Below are 26,294 nucleotides of genomic sequence, written 5' to 3'. Positions count from 1 at the left end.
TCAGACCTTTACAGGGAAGGGTCAGAAAAGAAAATCATTAGGTGATTTGAAAAATGAAAGACAATTAAAAATACAAATCAGAAGTTTAAAGATAATCTGAACTGAACAACTAAAACAAAGATTGAAAACAAAACAAAACATTGATTTAAAACTTTGTGAGTGTTTCAAAGATCATAGTTGTGATGGTTATGACCACTAAGCATCCTTTAGTGTTGGACAGATGAAGCAGAGACGAGCATCTCTGTGGTGGTAATGAGCAGGAATGATGCCTGAAAATTACCAACAGTGAAAGACATCTGCAGCTTAGTTCAGGGTAACAGATTGTGGCAACAAAAGAAAAAAAAAAGGCGCACATGACTTTAAAGATGCTGTTGCAGGGTTTCCAGTGATTCTTTGGAGTGATTAAAGCTGCGGTATTTCTAAATGTCCTCCTGGAAGCACTGTGGGTCTCATATTTGACTAAATCTGTTTATACTCCATAAATGTTCCTGGCATTAAGAGACTTTTTTTGAAGAAGATCAAAAACAATAATTATATTCTTCTTTGAAAAGCTCTTGATAAGTCTCCCAGGTTCTGACTTCAATAGGAGAACAAAACCAAGAGTGATCAAAAATCAGCACCTTTACATAATCTAACTACTAGCATATAAACTTATAAAAGTAACTCTGTAAAGATTTTTCACGACAACCAAAAACAATCTATTTTTGTCAGCATGAGACTTGCTGCTGTGTCTGTACTGTCCTGTGTTTTGTTAACCTGCAGTTGCACAACCGATTGATGAACTTTGCTTATTTACCTGGCATTTAACTTTCCCAACAATACATCAAACGGTTCAGGATTTTCCATTATTTCGAAATCCAACAACGCTCCATGCTTCACAATACTATATAAGACTATAAAAGGCCCCTGATGAGATATTCTGTTATCTAGTGCTACTTACCTTAACCTGTGCAAGAACTGCAAAGTAAGCTAATATTTTATATCATTCATGAAAGAAAATCTAAGTATTTTTAACTATATTTAACTGTATTGTTGTGTGTTTTTTCTATTTAGACATCCACAACCATGAAGTTGCTTCTGGCTGGACTTGTTCTGCTTCTTATCGTGGAAATCAACGCTGAGTGGTACACGTTCCCTATTGAAGCTGTTCAAGGTTAGAAACACATCCTCTTAAAGTGTGTAACTCTATGTCATATATCCAGGATTAAGATGACTGCATGTTTTTCTTTCTACATTTTTCTCTGAGCATTTTTTTTAAACAAAGCACTGTCTGCTGTTCTTCTGGTCAGGAGCCTGGGATATGGCACAAGCCTACAGAGACATGAGGAAGGCCAATTGGAAAGACTCAGATAAATACTTTCACGCCAGAGGAAACTATGAGGCTGCAGAGAGAGGAGCAGGAGGACGATGGGCTGCTGAGGTTATCAGGTGAGCAGAAAAAGTCTATGGAATTCTATCAAATCTGTTTATTACAGATACAGCAGTAATAAATCATTGGAGCTATGATCTGTATTCCTGCATAAGCTCACATGTCTAGGCCTCATTAGCTCTAAATACCAGTCTTGAAATTACTAAAGCTGTTTTATATTCTTTACGAACAAGTCAAGTATTTGCTCATTTTGTTTATTGTGTCCCTCTAATCTATGCTGTTCTATAACTCAGGTTTTGAAAATGACTGGTTTTGTTTTCTACTTTTCCATTTTTCATTTCAGTGATGCCAGAGAGTGGTCAAACGGGAAGAGTGGTGGTGCTGGAGACACAGAGGAAGATCAGGAGGCAAACCGTTGGGGGCGAGAAGGAGGAGATCCCAACCGTTACAGGCCAGCAGGTCTTCCTGACAATTACTGAGAATAAAAATCACTGACCTCAAATAAAATGTTTCAAGAATTTTTACGTGTTGGATTTGTTGATGACAGTATTTTGAACAAAACATTTATTTTATTATGTGATTTCTGTCTATTCTGCTCCTTGTTCCTCTCATTTTCTGTCTCTGTGTCTGTCACCAGCGACCACCTAAACTATTGACAAAGCAGCCAAGGGAGATCTCAAACTGTCTGATTAAAGACCATATTAGAAGCTTTGTCTAACTCCATCCAGACCCAACAGAAACAAAACACATTTAGCTTGTTAAATCACTGAAAAGGAAATTCAAATAGAGATCCCACTGAAGTGCAATAAGTGGTGTGTTAGTGGCAGTACCAAGAAGTCCTATATCTATTCAATTCTAAATATTGTCCAATATAAACTCTGTATCAGCTCTTCACATTATTCCAACTTGTAAACAAAACAAACAATGGAAAAAATATACTGAGAGGATCAACATGCTCAAGCATTTTCCAGATTTTAAGCCGATATATTTATTCTTTGGGAAATGTAAAATGAGAGCGAATTCTCTGCTGGTGAAATAATGCGACTTTACAAAAGGTCTGGTTGATTTAATGTGGCAGATTTCAGCTCATTCAGTTGTGATGTTCAAACATGGCCACACTGTGGCAGCGCTGACTTCCTCCTGAAATCTGAAGCTGAAAAGCTGCAGCAGGAATCTTCCTTTCTGTAATTTAATTCATGTGGAAACAAAAGCACACTTTTATCTGAGCACGGATCTCACAATAAAGCTCACGGCAGATGCAGTTTGATCGATACAGTTTGTAGTTTTTCCAGAAACGGAGCAGTGTTATGGAGGATTCTTTCTACAAAAGAATTTTTTTCTGGAATGATATAACACTGTGGAATTTTAAAAAATAATAATATTTCATCACTTTGAGCACCTTGAATGAAACACCACTCAGCTCTATTGTATTGGGGGCAACAAAAAAAATATGAGCTGCATATCTGAGAACTTGCTGCATATGTAACACTACAGTTGAAAATGCGTTTTCCTTCATTTAGTTGACACTGCATAATCCATCAGGAAGCGCTCTGTACGTCTGTTTTGCATCTTGATCATGTCGTGAAGCCAGTCGTAAAACTCGTTAACTTTATACGATCGAGAGGGCTTCAGCATCGTTAGTTCATTAGGTTTCTTGAAGAAACTGATGCTGGTCACCAGGACTTGCTTGACCACTCTCATGTCTGCTGGTTAAGTTTGGGAAAGTATGTCAGCGAGTGTGGGAGCTCAAAGACGAGATAAGCTCATTTTTGGAGTTAATCAGGAAAACTGATGACTTTCCTGAGCTGCGCGACAGAGACTGGCTCTGTGATTTTGCTTTTGCTGTGGACATACTGACGCACATGAATGAACTGAACGTGAAGCTGCAAGGGAAAGATCAATTTGTGCACGAAATGTACACAAATGTGACAGCCTTCAAAACCAAACTGACTTTATTCTCAAGACAAATGTCAAAAAAAATCCTTCGCTCATTTCCCTACACTGGCGACGCTGACAGAGGTCTCTCGATGTGAAGAAATATAAGGAATTACTACACAACCTACACGGAGAATTCTGCCGTTGGTTCTCTGATTGTGAAAAAATCGACAAGTGACTTCAGCTGGTGTCATGTCACCTTGTCACAAGACTCAGAAACAGCACCTCAGGAGTTGCAGTTGGAACTGATCGATCTTCAAAGTGACTCAGTCTTAAAGGAAAAGTTCAGCTCCTTTAAACTGAATGACTTTTACGCATCACTAAGTGAAGCCAAGTTTCCAAACATTTGGAAGGTGGCACAGAGGATGTTGGTGTTGTTCGGATCTACCTACGTGTGTGAGCAGCTGTTTAGCGTGATGAACCTCAACAAAGCACACCACAGATCCCAGTTAACTGATGAAAACCTCAGATCTACCCTGAGAATTGCCACAACCAGATTGACACCAGACTTTGATGCACTGGCAAAAAAGGGTGACCAGCAACACTGTTCCCACGAGAACTGAATGTGAGTATTCTTTACTTTGTCAGTAATGTCTTTAACATGTAATTCATATTAGTTTGCACAATCTCCATCCATCTAATGCTGGCCTGGCCCGTCTATCGAATTTCAAAACTCAACGTGGCTCCTGAGCCAAAAAGTTTGCCCACTCCTGCTGTAGCCTGAAGTAAAGGTTTAAGACTGCAGCAGAAAATACTGCAGCTTTTTTTCTTCAGGCAAAGGTGATAGCAGGGGAAAGTTGGCAAAACATCTTGTGGTCTTAGTTTATAATTTTATTCTTTTCACAATAATAAGATTCACATGTTTCTTGTGATGTTCAGAATTAGTTTCGATGTGTCACTTCTGGTTTCCAGCTTTGTTTGTTGTAAGGGGCAGAGCTGCATAGTGAAAACCAATAATAAGAGGAATTTAAAAAATCCATATTTTTGGCAGTGGCGCTTACAGATACTTTTCATAGGGGCGGCAAGTTGGAGCCACTAAAAATCTTGGCACAAAAATCAAAAATCATAACTGAATTTTATGAACTCTATTGAAATTCTAGTTGAAAACTATGCCAGTATGACTGTTCAGAAATGTCATGCTGATATATTTTCTTCTTTCATATTTAATGTTACCAGTTATCTGATGTGCATAGACTCGTACTGGTACAGTTAGCATTTTGGCTAATTGGGTGATTGCTGTTCAGAATAGGCCAGAAGAAGTGAGGCAGTGGGGAGGAGGAAGGGTGAGACGGTTGGGTGGGGGTTTAGGGGAAAAGGTTAACCTACAGGCATCATAAACTTGGGACATAGTTAGAAATACATTAAAACACATCCAGAGTTTAAGATCTCAACATTAAAAATTAGGTGTGATGAAAATGCATCAAACCACAGCAACTTGTGGTAATGAGGTGACATTCTTTAATACATTTGTACGCACAATAATGTCACTGCTGCGAACATTAGTGAGTCTACATAATTGTGGGACTTTTTGTAACATAGTTGACAGGTATCATAGTTGACATTTTTGCTGTTTTCAGGCCTAAAATCAACATGGCCACCTATAACCAAACACCACATGACATTTTTACAGAAAGATTCTTCTGAATATTATATATACAGTTGAGTAAAATTGAAATTGAAAGTTATTTATAAAGATATTGTAGTAAACCTGTTGACATGCCATAAATCCACACTTGACTCACACACTACTTTATATTAAATAACTCAGAAAGCCTTGGAGTCTTGCCAGTCTTCTTCAGGAGGAAATGACATCATGTGGAGCAGGTCATGTGATCTGGAATTAACACACTTCCTTGAGAGGTGTTTTTGTAATGGGTAACTTAGTTAAAAGTGATTTCTTGGACACAGATACAATTAGTTATTTTCCATATAAAATTTTATATATACGCCAAAAAAGAAACTTGTCATGATTATCTCGACTTAATAAAAAGAACACAATCAAAACTATTTTTCAATAAGCTTATTTTATTGTTGTTTAGCTAATTAGAAGGTGGTTGTTATTAAATTCGGATGGTTATTTAGTTGACATTTTAGTGATATCCAGTCATTTTTATTGATAAGTGATTGTTTCCATCTTAAATAATTATGGAATTTGTAAAGACATGATCATAATGAACATAAAAAAAACTTTAGTTTAAAAAAAAAATAAAATGTATGCAAGATATATTCCACGGACTTCAAATGTCCTTCAATTATATATTGACCCTAGTGGTGGCCGTGGCCCCTAGTGCCCTCCTTTTGTAGGCACTTCTGATTTTAGGCAACTTAAAAATGTAGTTTTTCAGTGTTTGTCTTGTAATTAGTAAAGGATATAAATGGGTATAAGTGGATTTTATTTATAAAGTTTGGCACTTCCCAAGTAAATCAAATGCAATTTAAGGTGCTTTACAAGCCATTGACAAAACACAGGCTGGTAACAATAGATTTAGAAACAAGACAGCAAAATACGTAGAGTTAGAATCCGATTTGACTTGGCATTTAGTGTATACCAATAATATGGATTTTTTAAAAAGTGTGTTAAGACAAATAGGAAGTAGTTTCACAATCAAACTAGCAGAAAGTGTTATCAAGGGTTTCTAGATCATAAAAAGTACTGAAAACCATTTCATTGAGCAAGAATGTGCAAATTAATCTCCTAAAAATGTGCAAGGTTACACTGTAATGCAAACAACTTGAAATGTATAAGAGGATAAAAGCTGTTTACATAGAGTCAGTATCACTGGGAGTAAAGATGGTAAAAGATAAGTAAAAGGTGGTGCAATCAACAAAAAAAATCACAAAATGGAATTAGGAAATATTAAACAAAATAAATCGACTATGCTATATGATTTCCTGCTCAAATGAAGAAAAATCTGTTTTGCAGTATCCCTGCAGTTAAAGGGTTTAGTTGGTTTCTGTGAGTGTTTAAAGTGTTCAGCTGTATTGTAACATTACTGTGTGATGCCCAAAGTAACGAATTACTCTTTGTCTTGAGTACCGGAGGGGTGGGGTGGCTGCTCCCGTGCAGTCGGTGTATTTACCGACAACTGCAGTGGGATCGTTCTGCTGTTATGCTCGTTCCGGGGCGTCGCTGCGCTCCCGTACGCTTTCTGTCGCCGAGACACACACTGAGTGATGCGCGACCAGCCCGCTCCATCCCGCACTGATCCTGCACGGAGGTGACTCGATCGGCGTATGACATTGTCCAGGTAAGACCCCGTTTCGTTCAGATCCCATCCCAACGCGGTGAACCATCGGTGCGCATCTTAAACCTCCCCTTCGGCTCCGTCCATCGTCTCCCTTCCGAGGCAGCCGGAGGACGGTGGATGGAAGCTGCTCGCTCCGCCTGTGGATTTGTCCTCAGCATCAGCGCTAACAACAGGGCGGTGAGCTGCTCTTCGTGCTTCTGGAGAGAATTCAGACAGCGTGCATTCACGGGCAACTCAGTTTAAAATAAAATTTTAAAAAAAGGTTGGAGGTGCGTTTTTTGAAAGTCTTCGCACCTAAACGCAACAATTCTCGGTGATTCATCCATGCGCAGCAGTCCAGTCTACGCCTAAAATGATCGATTGTGGTTATATTGCAAATAGGCCTTTAGTTTTCACGAGGTAGGAAGAGGGTCGTTAAATTTTTAGATGCCCTTAATGGCTCAGATCTTTTCCAGCATCATTTTTTTTTCATTAAACGGCACCCCAGGCGAGTTCTCTTTGTGGGAACCAACTGTGATATCTGCTCATTTTCTTCATAATAAACCCTTTATCCTCACATTTGTCTTACAGCTGAGTGAGATGTAGAGTTAAGTTGAAGAGTTGGTTAGGCTCACTACTCTCCTGCACTCTCATCTTCATATCATCTGCTTTAAATCCAGTTATTAATGCTGTGTAAAGGCTTGGATGTATGAGAAGCCTGTGTTTGGTGGTGGATGTCCTTCCTTCAGTCCCAGCCACAGGGGTGGACAGTTGCTGACAGGCGTTGTGTCTGGCTGTTGTTCCGAGGGAGCATTGGACAAGCTCACAGGGTCTGCTTTGTATCATACTCTGTCATGTCCTCAGTATCTGTCCTCATGCAGTCATGCAGAATCAGTCTCTATAACCCACTTGTATGACATCCCTCTGGGCGGTCTAATGTTTACAGCACAAGTGTTGTTTCTCTCAGATTTTAGCCCACGTGGCAAATTTGCAACGTTAAGCTGCAGGATGTAGTAGTTACATAAACCTTAAAGGGGGTTTTGCGGCAGTGTTTTAAATGTTTCCTTTAATATGTGGCTGTAAATCCAGTAATTCGCCAAGATACAATCAGGTGGTGTCAGTTTGATCAATGGATTGATTTAACGGAGGAGAAGAAGATGACATTTCTATTGCACTGCTATTAAATCAAGAGTAAGCATTCAGATAGCAGGTCGCTGGTGTTAAATAGACATATTGCAGCTTGCGTATTGAATCACCTGATTTGAAATGAGCTATCACAGGCCACATCTTATCCCTTATAACTGATTTGCTAATCTGCATTTGTGCTGTGAGAGAAATCGTGGCAAGAGGAAAAGGTGAGATGTTGGAGGAAAGAAAAAAGAAGATGGAGTTGAGTTGGGAGTGGACGTAAAGAGAAGAACCAAGGCGGTGGTGCAGCTTTGAAGGAGAGTAATGACCGGGGCTATAGAGGATGAGGGCAGCAGGGAGAGAGTAATGCAGGGTTATTAGAGAAAGTGAAGACCCCCAGGAGAGCCATGACAGAAACCAAGAAGGATCCACACAGCATGTCGACTGGCTGCTATGTTTAGAGTGGAGATGTCAAGTTTTCATCGTTACTACCCCTCTTCCTCCCCTCCCACTTCTTTTCCTGTAGGTCTGTCCCCCTCGTGCACAGCTCTGTCTCCCCCCATCCTCAGTCTGGGAGAGTTTTCTGTGCAGCACCTGCAATGAAGGACAAACACCCTTCCTGCAGCCTGCTGGGATCTTATTCATGCGGCAGTCGCAGGATACTAGATTTGGACACTCAGGGAAAACCAGAGCAGGGCCACAGTCTCCAGCCCTGCCGCACAAAACACAATAAATATTTGGAAATCTGTGATTAAATCATTACCCCATCAAGCTGCTAGGTTCAAACAAACAACAATATCCTTTTTGCAGAGATGAGTCCGCCTCAGTATTGTGGAAGGCAGTGCCACGGGGAAATCCGTTATCTATTATATAATATCATGTGCAATATCTTCTTAAAAGCTTTGCCCCGTAAGCTTTCACATGCAAAACATTTGCATTTTGTACTCTGTTCATAACATTAGTGTGGGTGGCAGTGCAATAACAGACTATTATGCCCTTGAGCAAAAACAGCAGATTCCAAGATAAAAAACCTATAGATATGGCTACAGGATGGGTGTTGATTTTTTTCCATGAAACTGTTATGAAGGCGAAAAGGCAATTGAAACCGTGATTTACGATGGGCTTTTTGAAAGATAAGTGGCACTGCAGTGGTGTTACAGTACAATTGTATTGCTGTAGAAAACCTTTGTGTGAGCAATTAGAGCGAGCAAATTTCCATCCAGCCTCGTTGCTGCTGTTAACTAGCTAACAGAGCAGTGCTCAGGAATTACAGATAAGAGGTGGATATAATTCACATCTCAGAGTTTTGTTTTCTTTTTGGGGCTTAATCCACTGGAAATCAATTAATGTAAAGATAACTTCTGTTTGGAACAGAGGAACTGATCACTCCAGCAAGAAAAGACTGGATGTCTTGCATGTCCAAAGGAGGATTTGTGCTGTTCTGATTTTGGATGACTGAATTTGATATTTTTAATGTGCTTCAGCATTATTTTGGATGCTGTTATTCAACTGAATTTTATTTAGGAGGGAACCAAAGCACTCCCCCTTCAACAGTGAGAAAAAAAAAAACCTCCAGCAGAACCAGGCTCAGGGAAGGCGTCCGTCTGCCTCGACCAGTCGGGGTGAGGCATCAAGACTGATTCAAACATTCCTTGTAGCCCATAATTTTTATTTGATATTATGGCTAAGTGGTGTGTTTTTATGTGCCTGCAGGGTGTGTCGGTGTGAATCAGAGAAGATTCTTCTATTTATGATCACAGTGGCTGCTGTCATATAGTCCTACATGTCTGAGCTGTTCCATTATTTACCATCTATGGAGGGTTTATTTCCAAATGCTATATTCACTAACATCAGTGTTTCTGCTTCTCAGATACACAAACATTGAGCTGTACAATATAGAGATCAGATGCATATGAGCGATTCTAAGTCAAAATTCACACTTTTTTTCCCCATAGAAATCAACCCAATTACCAATTAGTCTCGTAGTTTACGGAGATCTGAAAAAATCTAAACATTCTTCATGAGTATTGTGTAGCCTTGGGAGAGGTATATGCCTTTGGTGTGGTGTTAAACCATAGAAAACTTAAATTACATTCAAATACAGGCAAAAACTTTGTTGATTGCAGCAGTAGTGAGCTGACATATGCACCTCTACATGTACCGAGTTAAAATTTGCTGAATCTTTCTGTGCCTACAGGTTGTGTTTTGGGAAGTAATTGGAAAAAAAGCCTAATGTACCTACAGAGTGTGTGTCTCTGTTCATAGTTTTCCACTGCAAAGCTTCACTGGATGCTGTGTTTGCACAGTAACGACTTCAATCTTCTGCTTTTCAGCTTGCCAGCAGCTGTTTTTTTCTTTTCCTCAAGTGTACAGACTAATCACAATTCAGGGTTCACCACAAGGGGAAAGAGTTTTCTGGTTCGCATGTGTGCTTGATTACAGCATCAAAACTTAGTCAGAGCCGCAGGGACTGACTCACCATCACACATCAGATGATGAACCTGCTCCCAAGACATCCACATGACACATTCAATTTGGCATTCATCTGCAAAGTTGGTCTTTTGCTTTCAAATTCATATCCAATGATCACAGTGTAATATACACCGAACAGGCATAACATTATGACCACCTGAATATTGTGTTAATCCCCTTTATGCTGCTAAAACTCCTCTGACCCAGTGGGGCATGAACACAGGACCTCTGGGGATGTCTGGGGATGGTGGCAGTGAATTTTGTGGCTTGCAGGGTGGGACCTACCTAGATCAGGCTTATCCTGGTACATCCCACAGATGCGCAGTAAGATTTGTGTACATACGGCACACATGTGTGATTCATATGTTTTAGCAGTCTTACATAAATTCCGCTTTTTACAGCTCTGTCAAAGTAATATCTGATGGAAGATATAATCCCCCCCATGCCCCAACCATGCGAAAGGCCAAGCGGTGTAACCTTTACAGTCGGCTGTCTCTAAATAAAGTATGAGCATCCTGCAGGAGTAAGAAGGTCAGCCCTTGTTGTCCGGCTGCTGACACTGTTCTGGTATCACACACATGAATATGACAGCCATATCAGCGTTACTCCGGTTGTTTTGACATCGCTGTCTGATTCGATTTCTGTTTTTCCTTTAAAGTGTTATCTAGGTTTCTACTTTTTTTGCACTAGAATTCTCTGATTTTGAAGACAACGCTCTCTTCCATCCACTGGATACTGTAGTCTGACAGGTCTACGAGAGGCCGAGCATTATTCTCAACGAGGAACTGTGTTTTGACTAAAGGGAAATCAAATGTTATTAGAGCTCTTTGCCAACAGGTAAAGAACATGCAGAAATCTAGGTCACGTTTTGTGGAACAGTCAGGCTGGTTAAAGGTGTAATGTTAGGATGCTTCTTATCTCATGTGGCAGTTTTTTGAGTGTGTAAGAACCTCAGGAGCCCTGTGATACTTCAGCCGGTGTATGTATAGCGTGCAAAGTTAAATGCAGTTTCTAGTCAATGACAAAGTGAAAGAAAATCACCTCTGTGCCAGTGATCAAGCAGCACGCTGACCTCTCTAACATGCATCAGCCATCACCCCCGTGACATGCTGTCCTTCCTTCTTGTCAGTGACAGCTTTCTTTCTTTTCTGCTCCTCTGGTGCTTCTGCAGAACACTTTGAAAAGTCAATCTCCAGAATGCATGAAACTCGTCTTTACTCCCTTGACATTCTTCAACGCTTCAGTGACCCGCACCTTCGAGTAATCGATTTCGAAGCGGTGACTAGTTGAGAAATGTTGCAGGCCAGTGGGATGTGTTGTTTATGCTCTTCTGAGTGTTCAAAATGACGCTGTGCTGAGTCAAATGTGAAGACTGAGGGCACATTGTCTGTAGCCCGAGACCTTCAAAGCACATGGGTAGGGCATTAGTTAATCTTTATTTCTCCCCCTACTAGTTAAACACGCTAGTTTCACTCCTGTTTTAAATATCCTTTTGCTTACACAATTATTTGCATGATTTCTACATTAGACTGAAAACTGAATCAAATTTAAGCTATTTCTTAAAAAGAAATATTTATTTTCTAAGCAGGAACATTTAAGTCTTATATGACAGTTTGAACTATTTTTGCGATGGCTTCAGAGCATAGCAGTCTGAGTCAGACCTTGCCTGAACTTCTAGAGTCAGTCCTGATTAAAAAAACAACAACATTTAAATAGAAAAAAAATAAAATTTGTCTAATAAAATCTATATATTGCATTTCTTTTCATAAAGCTCCTACTAAAGCAGCCACCATGACATCTTATTTGGGAACTAGAGGAACTTGTGAAACTGAAAGTATCCACTGATGGATCTCTGCTGGCATTTCAATTGAAATATGACAAAATAACAACACTGGAAAAAATGCCCCTCTCAAAACAAGAAAAAAAACCTAATTTCAAGGAATTTTTATTTTGAAATAAGTGAAAAAATCTGCCAATAGAACAAGTGAAAAATGACTTGGTAACATTTCTTAACTTATTTTAAGCTATATCTCACCAGGATTGTCAAGCTTAGGCGTCTTAAAATAAGCCAGATATGCTAAAAAAAAAAAAAAAAAAAAAAAAGCACTTTTTCATACAAAAATAGATTTTTGCTTTCATGTAACCTCCTAATTTGAGATGTATTAAACTTATTTAGAGTTTTCTTGTAAAATACAACTCAAAACAAGATGATTTCAAGATTGTTTGACTTAACAAGATATTTAAGATGCATTGTCTTAAAACAAGTCCCTCCATCTTGCTGAAATGTCACTTGTTAAGTGAATTTATCTTAAATCAAGTGGAATGAGACATTTTGACTAAAAACAAGACAAATAGACTTGGTAAGATTTTGAGTTTTTGCAGTGAACAACAATGAAAAAGTGTCAACATTAAAAAAGACTGACTTTATCAAGCTATTGCTGCTAAATTCTAAAGAAAAATAAGCTCCCTACTTAGGGAAGTAGGCTTAGTACTAGTTTCATCACCAGTTTGCTTCATAAGTCATTTGTCATTGTGTGGATAAACATTTTGGGAGGTTGCTGATTAGATGATGCTGAACTGAAAACACTATCGAGAAGTTTGCTCCAGCCGGTCGTTGACAATCATTGATTCGACACCAGATCACGCCCAACAATTACACACAGGCGCACGAAACGGCACATGAAAGAAACCCTTGAAACATGACAAATAGAAAATATGTCCCGATTAGCCATGTGAAAGGCATGACTGGCAACGGAGGAAGTCAGGCGGACTGACCATGGCGGAGCATAGAAATTCAAAATTACTGATGAGGAGACATTAGGGTTTAATTAGGCTATATGAATTTCTTTTAGCACTCACTTTAGCATTAGAAATGTCAATCTGTATTTATTAGAGCTGCACCCCAGAGTCCTGGAGTCAAATGGTGACCACATGACATACATTATGAATGTGTTAAATGCCATAATGCCTCAAGTGAGTGTCTTTAATGCTAGCTAAGCAGCTATCTGGGCATTTTGACAAAAGGCATATGTTCTACACTGTAGTTTCCTAGCAGCACGGTCTCATTTTGTGCAAGACTTGGATCTGAATGTGTCCATGAAAACCTGAACTGTATGAAAAAAACAGCAATAAATCAGGCTGCAGGAACTACAAGTATTCTGTCGATGCAAAAAGCTGAAACCCAACCAATGACTGATGCTCTATTTTCCCTCAACTGCAAACCAATATCAACATATTTCTGTTTTTTTTTTCATGTCAGTGTGGAAATGTTGTGCAGTACTTCATGGTACTACATAAAGAGTGTGCCACCTCTTCAGTTAAATCTATGAATAAGCAGTCTGTGAATTATATAGTTAAAAGTGCAGATAATTTTTTCTAAGTGCGGCGGTGTCTCCCAGAATCAATGAGGTGATACAGACACATCATTTCACCTCTCTTTATGGAATTAGCATGTAAATGAGTCCAAATCAGTTTCACACTCTGTGACTAAACCGGGTCACATTGGGAAGGAAAGTAAAATGGCAAAAGAAAGAGAGACAGAACGAAAGAAACCCTTCTCCCACAGTGCTTGGTGAAAGAGAAACCCATTCATAGCTGCATTAATCATGGGTGGCACTAAAGAATGGCTCTGAGGCGGCACCCAGAGAGAGAGAGGGAGAGAGAGATGGAGAAAGAGAAGCATTGAAACAGCCTTATTCGTTAACTGGATCTGTCTGAATGCCAACTGTCTGCTTTCCCCTCAGAGTTGTGTCCTCTGTGATCTGGGTCAGTATAATTTAAACATCTGTTAAACGATGCAGTTGTATTAACTCTTTTCAACTCTTTAGTATCTTCTAATTCCTCTGAATGGTTGAACGCGCCCTACTTTATTTTTCATTAAGATAGCGCTAAAATTTGAGCTTTTGGGGTTTGTGGTTTTATAGCGCTTTATCACACTAGAGTTCACCATCAAATCCTAGTTCTCTCAAACTCCTTATTGCCTTTTTTAGGTCTAGCTTTAAACGTGGACAAGGAGTTTGTTGACATGTCGGCTCCATATGCGCACAACAAAATTAAGAAGTAGCAGGAGAGAAATACTGAAAAGGAAGGTACAGTTGCAAAAAAATGTTTAATATTTTAGCTACAGATGGACAGGATGATGTAAATTGAAAACAGACTTTGTTGACAGTGTCTTGCAATTTCTTCCACCAAATGAGGCAACTTGACTAATTTGTTGGACCATTATAATCAGCATCACAAATCTCTTTATGACAAGTGCAAAGCCAGATCTGCCAGGTGAGCCAGGTGTTGTGTGACATGATGGTGAAGAGGCACATGTATGGACAAAAACCCCACGCTACTCACTGATAAAGGTAATAGACTTTAAGTTCAGTCAGAGGATCTTATTTTGTTATTCAGGGTCATTTGCTTATCGCAGCTACTTCCTCAGAATTACTCAATTATCTGTCAGGACAGACTGAGCAGGCTGAATTCCTTTTAGTTACGCTTTTAGCCTTGACCTTGACTGTTTCAGTCGTAGACATTCTGATGACATTTTAATCAGGTAAGTACTTAGTGATTTTCCTACACAGTGGTTATAAAGCCGCAGCTTTTGTTTGCTCTAATTGTCCATTAGTTTGTCTTTCAGAGTTCTCAGTAAATCTTTTGCAAACTTAGAAAGTGTGAGAATGTAGCATATTGAGGTAAATGTCAACAATTGTCACTTTGGATCATCAGTCCTCCTCCAGAATTTGCTTTTGTATGCAAGTTTCATAAGCATTAGTCTTCCTAGTTTTAGGTTATGTGTGTGGGGGTTAGTATTTGTGTTTTTGTGACCTTAATATACCAATTCTACCTTCCCTCCTGCTGGTTGTGAGTCATACGATGACTCCTCTCCCTCTGTTCCCTATGTGATCATGAAGGCTTAAGATGCATTCACCAAAGCAGCCCATTAGCTCCTGCTTTTGTTTGAGGAGCAGCATGACACACGCATTTAGATAGAAGCATTTAGAGCCTCACCTGCTGCTGTCATTGTGGGAGCGTGCAGACATACTCACATCTGGGAAATTTCTTTTCTTCGCAGTGAAAGATTGCTGCTATTCCAAGATGCAATATTGTCTATAAAATGCAGAGGTAAATGTATTTCTGTATTGCTGTACGATGCTGTTTTTCCTGCGTGATGAATGTTAATCAGGCAGAATCGTGAATTGCCTTGGAGTGTCGGCCTCTGGGCCATTATTGCTATAGCTATGCATGTTTGTTGATTGACGACACAGATGATTGTTCATCATTTGTGTGATAAAGCTGAAGGAAAACAAGCAGATGGTTGTTTTATCTGTAGTGTTGGACTTGTTCTGAGGGGAGCACAGAGAAAATAGCACAGCAACAACAATAACCAAAAAAAGGTAAAAAGAGATAACAGAGTGAGAAAATCCCAAGTACACATTTAATTCTGTACTTTTTTCTTTCAGATATGTTGGCAGGTTTACTAACAAGTGTTTTTTGCTGCGTACTTGATCTGTTGGCTCTCAGTGAGATCAGCAGTGCCAACAACTAGGGCTGCAACGAACTGCAATCGTCATTGTTAAATAATCCGTTGATTATTTTCTTGATTAATCAATGGATGGTTTGATCTGTTAAGTGTTAGAAAATGGTGAAAAATGTTGATCAGTGCTTCCAAAAGCCTAATATGAAATCCACAAATGTCTTCTTTTGTCCGCAACAAACCAGAAACCAGAAAATCTTTACAATGAAGAAGCCGCAATCAGAGAATTTAGACCTTTTTTCCTAATAAACTAATAAAACCAATTATTTAAATACCAAAATAGTTGGCAATTAATTTTAAAAAGTGATAAATCAATTATTTAATTAACTGTTGCAGCTCTACTAGAAATTCCTTCACTCTAAAGGGGAAGCATCAGCTGGGTGATTCAGTGTTGATATTAAAATACTGGTGTGTTTAAATCTAAATTTTAATGAAAAATGCACATAGATTCTGACCTGTTTCACCTTAAGGATCACTTTTTGGAGATGATATTCAGCTAGAGAGAATCTGCAGTAATTCTGGGAAGTTATTTTTTCCATTTGTGTTCGGATTTAAATAGATTGGATTAATTGTATTTTGCCTTAGATTGACTTTTAGGAAAACCCAGTTTATCCTCTAAACTGCTGCAAAGACTTAAAGAAAAAAAATTCGACCTGAATGTGACTGGACACCTCAGAATGATCTAAAAGACCAGATTCAGCAGACACCTTTATATACCTCTGCCACAAACCTTCCCCTTTGTTCTGTAGTTTTGTTATGTGGGCCATCACTCTCTTGCTGTTACTCGTCTTATGGGGCAACACATTATAGCTGAAAGGATCCTAGAACAATTGAACAGTGTCACAAAGGAGCCATTATGGATGTTCTTTCTATTTCTGGGCCTATTCTTCTATTTGTCGATTTGTGGATCTGAGGTTACATAGATGATATTTCTAGGGCAGTTTCAGTGATGATATTGTTTTAGCAAAGTTCAAAAATATATGTATAACAAGCTTAAAGTATCTGAGAGTGAAATTTATGTGTACTAAAATATGAAGCGCATTCAGATAAACTTAGGATGCCGTAAGAAAATGATTTGTTTTATTTTTACTTGCTTATTCAATTAACAAAAAATTATGTATTAAGCTAATTTATAATTTATTTGTTGGTTTGTGGCTTTGCTTGTGTTTCCCATGAAGCATTACAATGTTTTGGAATAGCAATCTGAATGGAAAAACAGGACTAGAGGCAACAGGTCGAGGTGCTGATTGCCTTAATGAGTGTATTTACATGAGTCAATATCCAGTCGATACTCCTGAAACCTCTAGTATGTTGTTGTTGAGCTTATTTGTTGCTAATTTACAGACGTTTGAAGCATTTATTTTTAAATGTTGCGCACCCAAATATCTAAGCAAAATACAAATGCAAATACAGTTTGAAAAATGAGGCTGCATTTGCTGATACAATCCTGTTATCTGTTGTTGTTTTTATGCATGCCGCTGTGCTCAGTGACAGGAAAAGACATTCAGGGGTTGTATATTGGAAAACTGCACGTCTTCATAAATGGCTTTCGGTTTTCTGAGAGATAAGCAGCTAACCATGAATATAAAGTCAGTAGACAATAAAAAATGATGGTGTCTCATTTGAAATGCAGCACTGCAGACTGGAAAGGTACACACCCTTCTAGAGGGAACACACCCACACAGTCAGCCAAATACATCAAGCAAATGATGCTTACATCAGTGGGAAAAACTGAAAGGAAAGGAAAGGAAAGCAGTGGTGTGTAATGTCAGACTGCGTATTTTAAGATGGATCAATCAATCTGGGGGAGATCGAAAGTCCTCTGTTCTGTTTTTGTTGGTGAGGTTAAACTGCCGTTTACATTTTGCCTGTTTGCTGTTATTTACAACACAGAAACACCAAATTATGCTACATAAAGCACATTTATTGCACTGATTTTCTAATTTAGGGAATGTCTTTGCAATATTTTCATAAGGATTTGTTTTTTGTTGTAAAAATCAGAGTTACCTTTAACAATCTAACACGAAAAGCATACATACATTTTGGGTTTGCTATGTACTGTAACATTTTTGTGACAGACTTTGCACCTCTAGACACACAAACGGAAACACAGCATATAGTACACAGCAGCAAAATAATTGCCAAAGCATTGCATCAAAGAGCTTCGTTTACCTTCTGATTTCGGTTCAGGAGGCATTTCGAAGGTCAGAAGAGAGGTTCCGCACTTAAGCAATAAACTCAAAAACAGTACAGTGATTTGGTCTTACATGCTGAAACTGGAGCTGCCTGTGCTGACCTCTCAGCCTCGGGTGAGTTGAGTTGAGGTTAGCTGAGGAATACTAATGAAAGAATTAATAGAGGCGGGTTTGAACTGAATAGATAATGAAATCGAAAATAACAACCCGAGTTCTTGTGGCAGTGTTCACAGTGCTGCTTAATCATTACCCCGTCGTGATGTTATATACAATGTGATGCAGCATATTCAAGAGCATCGGTGGAATTATGCGCTTGTTTCCTCTAAACACTGGCTGGTAAACAGCGCTGAGTGTAAAGCTGCAGGTCAGGACATCCTAACTGGACTGTTTGCAGCCGGCAGCTTGTTTATCTCTGCTCTGCCTTAAAGCTTTCTCATTACGTCCTCTGTTCCATCTGCAAGTGCCTTCTTCAGTCTGTAATTCAGAGAGGAACGCTTAGTCATTGCTCTGGGACAGGAGGTCATGGCAGCATGGCAGTGAGCAACCTTGTAAAATGTTGACGGGGTGCTAAAGCCAGGGAACAGCTTACACAAGGCTCCGGAGCGTACATGGTACTGTAAGCCTTCGCCTGTCACGAGCGAGGAGGGAGGGAGGGAGGGAGGACGGAGATCAATGGGGATAGATTTCCTGCTGGAGATGGGCTCTGAGCTGAGATGTAGGCGTCCACACAAGCGTGTTAAAGCTGTCAACTGGTTTTATGTGTGTTTGCTTTTGTGCACATGTGTAAGCATCGTGCAGAGGTCCATTGGTTATCCTCATTAACATGCCAGGTTCATAACAAAGGGCTTTTAAGGAAGGAAATTCATCAATTTTTAGGTTTCAATCCAGGAATACACTTCATGTCAATGCTTTCAAGTGATCTTCTGTAAATACTGCATCTGAAAAATAATAAAACAGTGAGCTGGTAATTGCTGTTGGCTTTGGCTCTGGTTAAATATTTCTGCAGTCGTGTCTCATAGAAAATCTTTCTGCATGTTAGAACTGCTAATTAAGCAATTAGTAAATCAATAGAAAATCAATCTGAAACTATTTTGCTGGGCCATCGATCAGTTAGGTTATTTATTTTTTCATAATTTCATGGATCCAGATTCTCATATATGAGAATATATTTGCTGTATTTATTTACCTAATATCTTATGCCCAACCTATCTTACGTATATTGTTAAAATATTTTTTTTTATTAGTGAAACATTCAATTGTGTCACCCTGAGTTCTAGATCGTTCAGTTTTCTGATGTTTTTTCTTGACCAAACTGTGAAACATAACAGGCAGATTGTTTAGTAAATGTAACTAGCAGTTGCAGCCCGATAACAAATCCTGATGGCCAAAGACATGTTTTCAGTTACATGCAAAATTGCAATATATATGTTGTTGTTATAGTGTCAAAAAAGACTCGGGTATTACTATCAGATCCCAAATAATCAAATTTGGTAAACCCTCAATGAACCAGGATGTTTGAGGAAGTCAGAAAAAAGATGGCATCCCATTTTCATGAGGTGTATTTATATGATAAAGATTTTTCTATGAGGTTTACTCCAAGGGTTCTGGCAATGTGATACTCAGTTTCAAGAAATCAGAAAGTCTGTAATCGTGTGGTTATTTTTCGACCATTTTTATTAGAGGTGTAATGGTGCACAATAATTTAAGGTCATTGTTTGGGAATTCTTTGTGGCAGCATAAATAAGAAATATCTAACATTAAACTGCTGCTATTTCTTTTTTCACAGAACACAGGTTTACTGAACAGACTATGTTTCTTCCTTTAAAAAAAGCCTACCAGTACTGCTGCAGTCAACTAAAAGAAATAATATTTACAAAAACAATAGATCAAAATAAATGTTCTCTTTAAAAAAAAAAAAAAAACGATACACAATACCTGCTAAAATCCAACATTCAGAAGTTCAACTACTTGAACTGCTCTATTACTCTCAGGTGACTCAAAGTAGCTCTTAATTTCCACCCATTTATCAGCAAAATGACAGCAGACACGGTCGACAAGTTTTGTAAGACTGTAGTTTATGTTTGTTCATAAAAGGTTGCTATGACTTACTGACTGAAATGCAGACAAGAGGTAACATTGTAACAGGCTCAGTTACTTTGAGCAGCAGTCTGGTCGCGTATCTGCTGCTTCAAAAACGCCCGATGTTTGTCGTAAATTGTTAGCAAGAGGCTGCTGAAATTCCACGGACAGCTGGGTTTGTACTGCACTGACTTTTCCTGTACCACTGAAGTTCACCACTCATATCAGGGGCATGTCTGACGTATAACCAGCTACACACTTGATCGCAGTTGCACAACACCGCCATGCGTCCAGTCCACCTGTCTTTGTCACTATGGTGTTCGCCAACAACAAACTTAATTGATAGCAGAGGATCTTCAACGCCTGACTGGTCTGCATTCAGCATAACTATGACAGGGAAACATAGACTTCTGCTTATGTAAAAAAGTGCAATATCATGCATGCAGAACCAAAAGGCCAATATCAAACCCTTTCAGTACAAACACATGTACCAATACACTCCTACTCTGTGTGACAGCGTGGCCCATAGGTTTAAATATTTAGCATCCTACATGGTAGTGTCTGTATGTAGTACATTTTAGAATGGGAGTTCATACAAATAAAATATCTCACATGGCATGTACCTACTCTGATTTGGGCCTTTGCAAAACAAAACAAAAAACACAAATAAATAGACAAAAGTGTCCCTTTCTTAATTGCAGATAATTTTGCTTGACAAGCCTATTATCATCCTTGAAGAATGCTTGTGTGGGCTAATTTCCATTTCTGGCCTGTGTTTTGAGGCTGGAATTGGGGAAGGGTTACAGCTGATGGGGAGTGTCTCACAATTTGTCCATGGACTCAAGAATTACAGCTTTTTGATTCTTAAAATATCCATTTTGTATTCAGTCACATGCACATGTGCATTTTGATTTGCTCATCTAATTTCTGGGTTGAATGCTTACAGACAATTATTACGCTACAGTAAAACAAGCCTTGCGCTGATTAATGAGGAATGATCTCTGACATTGGTGAGGGAATTAAGGAACGCAGAAACAAAGGCAGCAATTGCAGCAGTTATTAATAATAATGTTATTTATGTATTTGGATTTAGGCTGACACAGGAACTGTGACAGAAATGCAATTTTGCCATATTCACAGCTTCACATTGACAATGTGCTGCTGCAGGAACATGATAAACTAAGATTCCTGGATTACAGCAAACTTGAGTATCTCCTCTTACTTAAGTGTTATTTTTCATCTTCAGACTGGCCCTAAGTGTGATCTGCTGAGTGTTTTGTCTTGAATACTGCAGTGTGCTGCAGTATGACTTGGACTTGTGGGACCAATACAAGCCTCAGGGTTGTATGCGAGTAGGAGGGGAGCCACAGTGAACTACAGCAGTGCTTAGATGGGAGAGACACTGCCATTGTAGCTATAGCGCTTCAAACACAATCATGTGACACTGTGGGGACAAAAACCTGTACACACCATCACTTTGTGGGGACTCCAACACCTATCAGGCCGCCTGTGTTGTGGCATGTTTGAAGTTGGCATTGGTCTTCAGAGGGTCAAAACAATACCTTTAAAAGTGCACTTCAAACTTCTGTGTGTGCGTTACCATTCACAATGAGGGGGAAAAATACAACAAATTGCAGAAGTAAGCACTTAAGTTGCTGTTTTCTCTCACAACAATTTTCTGTAGCTGATTTGTCCTTTGTGTTACACTCAGCTACTGCTCGCCTCTTTTTCTCCTATATATCTTCCAAACTTTGTGTTCTCCTGGGAAAATGAGCCAGTGAGTGTTTACTTGCAACTTCAAAAAGACTGTTTTTGCTCCTCTCCTCATTTTCTCCATCCAACATTTGGCCAGACAAACTAATAAATCTCGGCTCGGGACTCGGTAGCATATAAGTAGTTTTGAGTTTGTGTGTTTGAAGCCCAAAGTTTTGAAGCTTTATTTTTTTATAGAGAAGTGGAAACCTCTTGTAAGATTGTTGTGCCATTTGAGAATAATGCTAGGTTGTTAAACCTGTTTTTGTTTTAGCCCCTTGTTTCTGACCCTTTCACTTTCACAGCGCCCATTGGTTGTTGTGACGGAGTCATTACTCCGACACAGACAGTGTGTACGCTGCTGTGTTTTCTGGATGGTCCGATCCAACTGCTAAGTGGGGACAGCAACCTTGAGGCTGTCGCAGGGGAGACTCAGACCGCGAGGATGAGATGTGACAAGTGGGCCAGGCTTAGTGGCAGATGGTGAAACCCTGCTGTCAGAGTTTGGGAGAATACAGCTGAGCTTATGTTGCTGCTTCCCTGTGGTTTGCTGTACAACTCCTGCCTCATAAACTTTGACCAGTCACTGTCATCATAGCTATACCTCTGTCTCAGCTTTGCCAGAAGCTTATTATGCCTTGTTTTGTTTATTGTTTGCAATGGTTCATCTATTTGCTTTGTATGTTTTGCCACGTGAGTTAAAAATTACATTCTTCAAGGTTTTAGCTTGAGCCCTTAGCAGATTTACATAGAAATGATCACAGCAAGTCCAACATTACTTTCACTTTATTTCATTTAAAGCTCTAATACACAGAAAAAGATCTACATCCAATATGTTACGGCTCAGATTTAAAACACAAATAGGCAAGTAATGGATTCAAATCAAAATGCTATCATGGCTTGTTGGAGAATTCTGAAATAAGAGATAATCTGCAGTGCATACACATATTTGTTTTCTTATTCCAACTGGCATTTTAAAAATAAAAATCTATTAGGGTAATTCATGGATTGTCACTTTCATTTTGCACTCGTGAAGTGTTTACTTACATTCACATGGTGCTTGTTTTAGTGCCGTGTTCAGAGCAGACGCTGAATTCATGCTCCCACTGAGATAAGTTTTAATACCTGTGCAAACCACCGTACAGGTTTCCCTACCAGCAGCAGCATGTTGGAGCTTTTAGTCTTTTGGAGCTCATTTAATGACTTAATCGCTTGCAGCACCAACTGTGGGACAGCTTGATTTATATTTTGCATCTGTGTCATATGTAGTAAGTATGTGAAACATCACAGTGACCTGCTATCATCATCGTCCTCAATACAGACCTGTCACAACATATCAGTGTGTCTACATTTTACACCTAAAGCCATATTCCTGAATGAGGAACAGTCAAAGGGAGGGTAATCAGTATTTCAGAAAACTCAAAAGTGACATATAACTGGAGAGTTAAGTTTCCCTTCTTATTTTCTGACAATAATATTCTTATAGTTCATAATGTCCCATTGTATTTGGTATAATATCTGTATAGTCAGGAGTGTCACTGTGGATCAACTGTGGATTTGGGCAGCTTCATTTTACGCAATGACAAAAACTACTACTATGAATCTGAGTGCTTATTTTCATAGTTAAATGACAACTGCCCACGGTGTCACTCTTATTTTCACCGCTCTGACCAAACTATACCATATATCATCATCGCTCCTCTAAGTGTCTGCAAATCCAGACCACAGAGAGAGATCAAAACTCAACCTTCATGTTGAATTGTGAGTCCTTTATGTCCTTGATGCTCAGTTTTCTCCTTTTCTGTTTTAGTTCTTTCTGTGGAACAAATACTAGAGCTGCTCTGCCAACTTAGATATCAGTAAATAATCTTTACTGTGCCTCAGCAGGTTATTACAGTATGATGGTATGCTGTAGAGTGTGGGAGGAATTCTTACAGAGCCACATGAAGTATTCAGTCCTCCCAATTTGGAGAGACAGTTTAGACTTGGAAAATGTGCACAGCAATAGTAATAAGATGTCCAGTGTTGTGTGCTTTTGTGTATTGGAACATTCAGACCTGAAGCTGGGAGCTGAACAGACAGACATAGCAATGGGCCTGAGGGAGCTCCTTAACTTGTCTGGCTGTCCGCTGAGTTCTGGTGTGACTGTGAGTGGAGGAAATGAGGAGATGGAAAATATATGGAAAGGACGGGTTAAGAAGTGTTGTTATGTAGAGTAGGGCTGTATGAGAAAACAACAGTCTGTTGTAACGGCAATAGACACTTTATCAATAGCAGTGAAAAATAAAAAAAAACATTGGATAGAATGTTAGATTGCTTCACTTAAATATATTAGATGCAAACATTATGAAAATGCAAAATTCAGTTTCATAAACGATCTCTCTCCGGCTCATAAACAGCCTGTTGTACCTTGGTAATGGAGCCCATTTGCTTCCCTGTGGTTATTCTTTGCCAACCCATTCTGTAATACATAATAGTCTGGCTGCACCACACTATTTTTGCTGTCATAGGGGAAAAAAACTATCTGGCTTGTTTGTCTTTCTTTTAACCAATCACAGTCGGTGTAGGCGGGGCTAAGTTAAGAATCTCTCAAAACAGTGATGTATAGAATTGTTGTAGTGGAACATTTGCATGTATGGAAACAAGCACTGTGATTAAAATGGATAATTTACTGCAAAAAAACAAAACAAAACACGCAGAACTATCTTACTACATGATCCAAATAGTTTGAAACACTTGAAATTCTCAGTGTGGTAGGTTTCTGCTCTGAGGTTGTTGCTGCTGTTTCCTATTGCAAATAAAACAGCAGCACACAAATAAGGAACAGAAGGACAAAGCCGTGGTCTAATAACCCTCATGGCCCTGTTTAGTTCACCATCTAAACCTAAACGACACTCCTGGCAGCCTATCAGAGGGCTGATGGAGGGCATATGGAGGCCAGTGTTGGGTTTCCGTATGGTGACACCTAAACCTTAACCACCGCTCAGTGCAGCAGCTTCAACCTGAGATAATTCCTTTATCCCTTTTTCTGTGTGTTTTTGTTGCTGTTGTGTTAACATTGAAATGATTTGCCTTGGTAAACAGGCTAAAGTAGTTACATTTGAAGTAAGGTGGTTGAATTCCAAATAAACTTTTAGTCTTGTTGCCTTTAGTAAAAGTAGGTCATTTAAAACTTGTCAATAATTATAGAATATAGCGACTTAAATATTACGTTTCATGATAGACATTTCAGCTATACTGAACAGTTTGAAGGTAGAGGTTTTTTTACAAGGTAACTAATTCTCTTTTCCTAAAACTTAGACTGCATTAAAGCTTGTAATTGTAGTGTCAATGTTTTTTTTTTGGCTAATATTACTGATAGTGCTGTCTGTGTTAATAACCTGGTTCCAGACAAATCAGCTCACTAACTTTCTCTCACCATCTCGGTACTTTTACACATCATAGACGAAGCCCATTACCTGATTTCATACTCTTCTAGTGAACACATTGTTCTTGTTTCGCTTTGGCTGACTGAAAAACAAACAGCAAGCTTTCGCACAGTGTTAGTGTTGACATTGCTTCATTTGTTATTGCTCTGCTGTGGAGTTTTTCGGAGTCAGTGGCTGTTTAGTGAAGAATGAACCTGCTTGATTATTATGTCACATTGCTGATGTTGTGTTAACGCTCAGTAGCATAAAGTTTTTACTCATGCAGCGAGGAATAAAAGAGATGGAGACAGTGAGGAAGTGATGATGAAGGAGAAGGAGGAGCATCATGGGACATCCTGACTGAGGAGATATCGTACAGACTTAGAGGAGGAGGAAGATTCAGAGCAGCTGAGCAATTCAAAGTGTTGTGAGCCTCTCAACATTGCCTTACCTCATTATTTATTCATCCTCTGCTAGAATATTCATCCACCCTGGTCCAGCACTATTCTCCTAGAGAGAAAGAGAGAGAGAAATTAATAGAGCTCTGCATCATCCTGACACTCAATAGTGTATTACAGTCTTTGTTATTGTAGCCACTTCAACGTCATCCATCATCAGCCAACTTCTTCCATCCGTTTCCGCTTGTCTGCTCATCCCGTGTTTACAATTGATTCTGACCACATTCTCCTCCGTAAAGGGATTATAAAGGGAAGGGCTCTTTGTTCCGTGTCCCAGTCTATGACCCACAGTGTGGTCCTGAAGGAGCCATGACTCCACAATCACATTTCTCACATGAACCACACTCACACTCGAGTGCTGCTGTAATCAGCCTCAAAATAGAGTCTCCGTCCATCTGCATGGGGCTGATAGTGTTTATGGGAAATCCATGGATGTCAAGATTTAAGAAAAAGGAACTTGAGCAGAAGACTAGTTTTTAAGGGTGGCTGCGTTTTAATTTGAGTCAAGCTGAGGCCGTGCAGTGTTGTGTTTGCCTTCTACTATGCTTCACTTATTCTGATTAAATACTTTCAAGATGAAGGAAGGACAAAGAATCGTTAATGTGTACTCTGGATCTGTGATGCCATGCTGCAAACGTTTGGATAAATTGTGGCGTGATTTGATGCCCGCTATGAACTCGGTCACATCTGTCATCAAATATGCTGTGAGGAATCATCTGCACTTTTTCTTTCTGCTGCTCTTCTTAGC

The 26,294-nt window shown here is 39.2% G+C and overlaps 2 protein-coding genes across 4 annotated transcripts in view; both read left to right on the top strand.

Moving 5' to 3' along the window:
* Nucleotides 1-869: 869 nt before the first annotated feature.
* saa (serum amyloid A) lies at nucleotides 870-1,887 on the top strand. The gene is made up of 4 exons (XM_023276687.3): nucleotides 870-964; nucleotides 1,054-1,153; nucleotides 1,290-1,428; nucleotides 1,713-1,887. The coding sequence occupies exons 2-4, from the start codon at nucleotides 1,066-1,068 to the stop codon at nucleotides 1,846-1,848; spliced, it is 363 nt and encodes a 120-aa protein (XP_023132455.1). The 5' UTR covers nucleotides 870-964; nucleotides 1,054-1,065; the 3' UTR covers nucleotides 1,849-1,887.
* Nucleotides 1,888-6,394: 4,507 nt separating this feature from the next.
* apba2b (amyloid beta (A4) precursor protein-binding, family A, member 2b) overlaps nucleotides 6,395-26,294 on the top strand; it is a 71,793-nt gene continuing 51,893 nt past the window's right edge. For 2 of the 3 annotated variants that reach the window (XM_023276692.3, XM_023276690.3), the window contains exon 1: nucleotides 6,395-6,552. The gene's annotated coding sequence lies outside the window, so the exon portion shown is untranslated. Of the gene's footprint in view, nucleotides 6,553-6,589; nucleotides 6,730-26,294 lie in introns of those variants that run through there. The other variant, XM_023276691.3, reaches the window with a different exon arrangement.

This window comes from Amphiprion ocellaris, chromosome 1 (genome assembly GCF_022539595.1).
Source record: "Amphiprion ocellaris isolate individual 3 ecotype Okinawa chromosome 1, ASM2253959v1, whole genome shotgun sequence".
NCBI lineage: Eukaryota > Metazoa > Chordata > Actinopteri > Pomacentridae > Amphiprion > Amphiprion ocellaris.
This window is presented reverse-complemented; position numbering and strand designations above follow the sequence as displayed.